At 76.9% G+C, this 6,871-nt stretch overlaps 2 protein-coding genes across 2 annotated transcripts; one reads left to right on the forward strand and one right to left on the reverse strand.

The window, feature by feature from the left end:
• Nucleotides 1-353: 353 nt before the first annotated feature.
• On the forward strand, nucleotides 354-5,187 carry H696_02732 (hypothetical protein; the record flags this gene model as incomplete). Its single annotated transcript, XM_009496637.1, has 3 exons — nucleotides 354-405; nucleotides 568-678; nucleotides 812-5,187. 3 exons carry the CDS (start codon nucleotides 354-356, stop codon nucleotides 5,185-5,187), a joined length of 4,539 nt encoding a protein of 1,512 aa, XP_009494912.1.
• A 408-nt stretch (nucleotides 5,188-5,595) lies between these two features.
• Nucleotides 5,596-6,829, reverse strand: H696_02733 (hypothetical protein; the record flags this gene model as incomplete). Its single annotated transcript, XM_009496638.1, has 6 exons — nucleotides 5,596-5,653; nucleotides 5,765-5,913; nucleotides 5,997-6,107; nucleotides 6,236-6,317; nucleotides 6,404-6,605; nucleotides 6,724-6,829. The coding sequence occupies 6 exons, from the start codon at nucleotides 6,827-6,829 to the stop codon at nucleotides 5,596-5,598; spliced, it is 708 nt and encodes a 235-aa protein (XP_009494913.1).
• Between the last annotated feature and the right edge of the window lie 42 nt (nucleotides 6,830-6,871).

Raw genomic sequence — 6,871 nt, forward strand, 5'->3', positions numbered from 1 at the left:
GGGGGGGGGGAGCCCGGCGCACAAGGAGCCACACCACATGGGCGTGCTCATTCTTGTGGCGCCGGAGGGGGAAGGGCCCTGTGGCCGCGCGAGGTGTCCCACACCATGGCGGCCTCCGCCGGGACGACACCTTCCGGGCCACCGTGCCGAGGCAAGCCGGGCCCTGTCTGTCGAGGCGTGACGCGCCAGGTCCCCGGCCTCGCCGGGCTGCGGGGGGAGCGGAGGGCGGGGAGAGCAGGGCCTCGGCGGACAAAGACCCGCGCACCACCACATCGCCCCGCGCCCATGGACATGCACGCGCCCGGGCTCCGCTAACACCCACGCCCCTTGCCGTGTGCCTTGGCAGCGCAATCATGACCGAGTCCGAGGAGATCCTCGAGTGCTTCTACGTCCTCCTCGCTGTGGGTGCGCTGGCCGGGTTTCTTCCCTTTCCTGCCCTTTGCGTGTGCCCACGCCGCGCCCCGTGCCTCGCCTTTGCGCCCGACCGCGGCACACTGACCGACGCATCCCGCCACCCACCCACCTACCCACACACACACACACACACACACACACACACACACACAGAGGACACGGCCACCGAGTCGGACATCCGGCAGGCCTACCGGAAGCTGGCGCTCCAGTACCACCCGGACAAGAACCCCGAGGGGCAGGAGCATTTCCTGAAAATCAAGGAAGGTGCGTGACACAGGCGCCCGGCGCAGAGGGTCGCAGGGCGGGCGTGCGGGCGGGGGGGGACACATTTGTCCCGGCGGCCGCCGGCTCCACAGGCCCGGGAGACTGACCCCCGTGAGCGGCCCCAACGCCGCAGCCTATGAGGTCCTGATCGACGCCGACCGGCGTCGTGAGTACGACGAAGTGCGCAACATGCCGGAGGACGTCTTCGAGCAGGAGTATGCCGCGCACGTGGGCCGGCCCCCTGGCCAGGGGCCCGCGCAGCCGCAGCACTCGCCGCCGCGCCACTCCCCGGGCTCCGGCCAGCGCAATGCGCACGCCCACCACCACCACCACCACCACCACCACGCCCACCACCACCACGCCCACCACCATGCCCACCACCACCATGCCCAGCAGCAGCAGCACCAGCAGCAGCAGCAGCAGCAACGGCACGGGTGGCAGCCGCCGCCCGGCCATGGCGGGCCGGACCCCGAGCAGGCGTACTTCTTCTCGGGCTTCCAGTTCAAGTGGGGCCGCAGGCCGTCGGACGCCGGCCCGGACCCCGGGGCCCGGACCCCCTCCGACGACAGCCTCCTGAGCAGCGAGGAGGAGCCGGCCGCCCGGCCGGAGGGCGGGTTCGCCGGGGCCCGGCCCCGGGGGCGGCCGGAGCCCAGCTGGCGCGGCCGCGGCGACGACCGGCCCTACTCGCCGGAGGGGGGCTGGCCGCCGGCGGGCCCGGCCCCGGGCCGGTCGCCAGGCCCCGGGTCGCCGGCAGCCCGGCCTGGCACCCGGCCAGCCGCCACCGGCGGCACGTCGTACGCCTTCACGCACGGCGCCCGGCCGGGGGGGCCCGGCCCGGGGGAGCGCTCCCCGCCGTCGCCGGCCCCGGCCCCGGCCCCGGCCCCGGCCCCGCCACCGATGGCGACCACGACAGCGACAGCCGCGGCCGGGCCGCACAGCCCGCCGGCGGCTGGCGGCCCCCACGCCGGCCGCCACCACGGGGCGCCCCACATGAGGTGGTCCGCCTGGACGGAGGCCGGCCCGGCCCCGGGCGAGGCCCCTGGCGAGTGGTTCACCCATGCCCGGGCACCGGCCGGTGGCTGGTATGGCGCCAGCCGGGGGGCCGCCGGCCCGGCCGGGCCGTCGGTCCCGCCGCCGCCCATGCAGGCGGTCGACCCGCCGGCGAGTGGGCCGCGCGTGCGGGACGGCCCCTTCGCCTGGGCCGGCGCCATGCCGGCGGCCGGCGCATACGTGCCCTTCCGGCCGGCGGCCGGCCCGCCACCGGGCGCACACACCCGCCACCCGGCCAAAGACCCCTCCCGGCCGGGGGAGGCGCCCTTCGCGCGGGGCGGCCCGGGGGGCTATGCCCAGGGCCCGGTGTCGCCGTCGACGCTGTGCGCATCGCCCCGGATGGCGGGGTCGCCGTCGCCGCCGCCGCCGCCGCCGCCGCCGCCGTCACCGCCGCCACTTGGGCCCTCGATGGCGGCGGGCGCCAGCTTCGCCATGCCGTGGACCGCGCGGGCCACCGGGCCGGCTGGGGCCAGCGCGCGGGTCCCGCCGCCGCCCATGCAGAGCATCGACCCGCCGGGGGGGAGGATGGCGGCCGGCCGTGGGCCGGCATACGGGCCGGCCATCCCCGGGGCCGGCCTGCGCGCGGCCTTTGACCGCTTGAATGTCTGGTCGGGCGCCGGGCCCGGGGGGGCATCATCCTCGTCGGAGGCCCTGGGCCCGGACTCGGCGGGGCCCTCCAGCGGCGAGTCCTCCAGCGAGTGGCTGCCGTGGGCCGCCGCGGGCCCCGGCCGGGGGAGCGCCCTGTCCTCGGGCCAGGCGACCCCCCGGCGCGGGCCCGGCGGCAGCATGACCAGCCGCTGGGGGGTGGCCGGGCGCGGGGCCGGGGGCCCGCCAACCGGCGGGCTCTTCCAGAAGCCCGGCGCCTGGAAGGCGGCCGCCGCCGCCGCGGAGCCGGAGCCCTCGTCCTCCACCTCCTCGACGGGGTTCTTTTCGACGATGGCGCGGGAGCGGCGGCGCGCGGCGGCGGCCGCCGCCGCCGCCGCGGCCGCCACCATGCCCGGCGACCGGCCCGGCGATACTGAAGTCCTCCGGCCCGGCGGCCGGTGGGTCGCCGACGCCGCGGCCGACAACGACTCGGACCTGATCGAGCTCCAGGTGAAGATCAGCCTGCGGGACTTGGCCTCGGCCGGGGGGGGGCCCGGCGGCGGCGGCGGCGGCGGCGGCGGCGGCGGCGGGGCCGCCCCCCGGCGGGTGGGCTACCACCGGCGGTCGGCGTGCAGCGAGTGCTCCGGCCGCGGCCGGGTGTTCGACCTGCCGGGGCTGGACCGGCTGCCCTTGGCCCGGGGCCAGCGTGCGGCCGGATCGACCGGTGCCGCCGCCGCCGCCGCCGCCGCCACCACCACCACCGATAGCGAGCTTCGCCGGCGCATGGCCCGGCAGCGGTGCGAGGAGTGCGCCGGCACCGGGACCGTCCTGGAGCAGGCCACCCTCTGCCTGGGGCCCGGGGCCGAGGAGCTGCTCCGGCCGGCTGGCCCCGGCGCCGGCGTGCGCTTCCACGGCATCGGGCACATTCGCCTGCTCGGGGCCGAGGGGCCCGGGCAGCCGGGCGGCCAGTCGCGACCCGGCCCGGACCCGGGGGCCGCCGCCGGCCGGAGCGCCGGCCGCGGCGACGTCCTGGTCCAGTGTGTGGAGGTGCCGGACCCGGTGTTCCGCCGGGTGCCCGGCCAGCCGGGCGACCTGGAGGCCGACGTCGAGTGGACCGACCCGGAGCGCTGGCTGCGCCGGGCCGAGCGCGAGGCGGCCAAGCGGGCGGCCGGCCGCCGCCGAGCCGGGAATGGCTCGCTGGCCGGGCGGTCACGCGCCGGTGGCCAGGCCGCCGCCGCCGCCGCCGCCGTGGCCGAAGCCGCCGCCGCCACCGAGACCTGCACCATCACGCGGACCTTTCGCCTGCGGCGCCCGGCCGACGGGTCGGACTTGGAAATCCCCATGTGCGTGACGACCGACGTCCTGGCGGCGGCGCTGCGCCGGCGCGACGAGCAGCCACCCGACCCGGAGCAGGACGGCCCGGCGGCCGACCGCCGGCGCCTGATCGACGTGCTGGTCCTGCCGGGGGAGGGCCTGCCGCGGGGGGGCGCGCCCGGCGCCGGCCGGGGGGCCTTGCGCCTGCGGGTCCTGGTCCCGGCGGCGCCCGGGCCCGCGTCCGGCCCCGGCGCCGGGCGCAACAGCGTCCTGGCCGCGGCGGCCATGGCCGCGCGCAGCTGGCGGCAGTACCGCCAATCGCGCGCCGAGACCGGCCCCCGGCCGGCCGACGTGGTCGATGTCGAGGATGACGAAGACCACGAGGGGGAGGGCGGCGGGCCGCCCGGCGCCCGGGCTCGGGCCCGGGCCGGCGACCCCACCGACCTGGCCAGCCGCCGGGTGCCGGTGGCGACGGCCATCAGCCGGGCCGGCCGCGGCCCCCCCGGGCCCGGGTCGGCCACCGCCGGCAGCCTCGGGTCCTTCGGCCAGGCGGTGCGATCGCTGCTGTCGCTGGCCGGCCTGCGCCGGGCCCTGCGGCCGCACGCGGCTGACCGGGCCCCGGGCGCGAGCCCGGCCCCGGCCCCGGCCAACCCCATGGACGCGGCCCACCGGGCCACGGCGGCCTTCACGCAAACGCGCGCGGCCGGCTCCGGCTCCGGCTCCGGCGGGTGGTCGGGCATCTCGCGCACCCACGCCTCCATGCGGGCCTATGCCAAGGAGCAGCAGCGCCAAGAGAAGGAGCGCCGGCGCCAGGAGCAGGAGGCCCGGCGCCAGGAGCAGTATCGCCAGCGCCAGGACGCGCAGGCGCGCCACCGCGAGGAGCATCTCCGGCAGGTGCAGGACCGCGAGCAGCGCCGGGCCGGCGGGCGCTCCTGGTTCGGCCCGGGGCCCGGGGCCGCCGGCAAGCCGGCGGCCGCGCCCGGCTCGACGACGCCGCCGCCGCCGCCCCTTCACGCGGCCGACGGGCCCGGCCCGCAGCAGCCGGTGCGGGCGCACATGGCCGCGCCCGCGGTGCCGCCCCGCCCGGCCGAGCAGCCGCCGATGCCAGCCTCGCCGGGGGCCTCGCACGGCGGCCTGGCCGACATGGTGTCCGATGCGTCGACCGCGGCCCTGCCCTCGGCGAACCACAGCTCGCACGGCATCAACCGGGGCGAGGCCCATGCACGGGGCCCCGGCGACCCGGTGCCTTCGATGGCCGCTGGAGGGGGGGGCCTGGCCGAGGCGGCCCCGGTCCCCGGCGAGGATCCCCTGCTGGAGGACGACCTGTCGGGGTTCTTCCGGACCCTGCGCACGACCGCCGCCCCGGGCCCGGCCAAGCCGCCGCCGGTGGCGGCACCCGGGGCCAAGCTCAACAACCCCTTCCAGGAGGAGTACCACCGCATCCATGGCGACGGGATGCCGGCGACGGCACCGACGCTGCCCCCGCGCCCGGGCACCGAGGCCGAGCAGGCCGGCCGGTACTTCCACGCGCGCGCGGCGGCCGCCGGCCGGCAGCCGTGAGCCCAGCCGGCGGCGCGGGGGGGGGCACCCACATGCCGAGCATGTGTGTGCGCGCGCGAAAGGAAGAACGCGCGACAAAGGGTGCTGGTGCATGTTTTTTGTGTTGTTGCTTTTTTTTTCAGGGGACACCGAGAGAAGCATGTGGTGTGTCCCCCCCCCCCCTTCTGCGGGAGACAGGAACATGGAAGCATGTCGACAGGAGGAAAATACACACGCATGCCGCGATGCTGGCCAGGGTGCAGGCGGGAGGGAGAGAGAGAGAGGGAGAGAGAGGCGGAGGGGGTATTTGATGCCGGTGGGGGCAGGGCACCCGGCCAGGGGGAGAGGATCTACAGGGGGACGTCCGGCAGGAGGAGGGAGGAGGGGGGGGGGGACACACAAGGACGGTCGGGGCGCGTCAGGCGCATCCTAGCCGGAGGAGGCGCGGCAGCACTCGTTCCAGTCGGGCCAGTACATGTCGCGGATGCTGCGTGGTGGTGATGGGGGGAAAGGGGGGGAGGGGGGGGGGGGGGAGCGCAATAAGCAAAAGACGGGAAGGACGGGGGCCAAGGGCAGCGGGAGGGGCCGCGGCACGCACCGGAGGAGGTAGACGTGGAGGTTCATGATGGACGGCTGGAAGAGCATGTACTCGCGGATGGGCGAGTCGAAGGGGCCGAAGAAGATGGGGGCCAGGGTGCCGAAGACCACGGCATCGGCCGAGGTGGGGCGGCTGGGGTGGAGGAAGAACTGCGGCGGCCGGGGTCGGGGACAGGTGAGCGAGCGAGCGAGCGAGCGAGCGAGCGGAGGGGGGGGGGCAAGCGAGAACACACCTTCTTGTCGCCGAGGATGCTGCTGAGCGATTGGCAGACCACGCGGCAGACCTGCTTGATCTCGTCCTCCGAAGAGGAGGCGATGCCGAGGCTGGCGAGGCGGGGGCCGAGCTGCAGGCCGGGCGGGGCCGGGACCGGGGGAGAGAGAGGGCGGGGGGCGCGCGCGCGCGCGCGAAGAGGAGGGTGAGTACGGGCGCGGGTGCGCCGGCGGCGGGGCGCACGCAGGGAGAGGGACGAACCTTGAGGTTGACGCGCATCTTGGCCAGGATGGTCCCGAAGGGCTCGGGCCAGCCGACCAGGTGGAGCCCGGCGAGCTCGGGCCTGCGGGCGGGGATGCGAGCATGTCAGCTGAGCAGCGGCGTGGGGCGGGCCGGGGGGGCCGGGGGGGGGGGGGGGGAGGCACGCACTGGCGGACCCACTGGTAGTAGGAGAAAATGTGGATGAGCTTGCCGCGGAGGCACTGGTCGATGAAGAAGGACGTGGACATGGCCGCGTCGTCCAGGCCGAGGTCCAGGTCCACGGCGTTGGTCACCCCGCGCAGGGCGTGCGACAGGAAGGGGGCCGACGAGGAGATGCGGATGCCATTCTGCATGACATAGGCGTCATGACCTGTGTGTGGAGGTGTGAGAGGCGGGAGCCGGGCGTGTGCGAGGCGAAGGGCCCAGAGAGGGGGGGGGGAGAGACAAAGGGGGCGGGGGGACTGCCGGCGCGCAGGACGCGCACGCACCCTTGGAGTCGATGTCCTGCACGGGCACCGTGCGGTAGGGAACGCCCACCATACGGAGGTAGGTCTCCAGGATCATGGACCCCGGGGTGAGGGAGGGGGCAAACATGGACCGCGGCGAGCGGTACAGGATGACCAGCTCGCTCTGTCG

The sequence above is a fragment of the Fonticula alba genome (assembly GCF_000388065.1).
Source record: "Fonticula alba strain ATCC 38817 unplaced genomic scaffold supercont2.4, whole genome shotgun sequence".
Taxonomy (NCBI): Eukaryota; order Rotosphaerida; family Fonticulaceae; genus Fonticula; species Fonticula alba.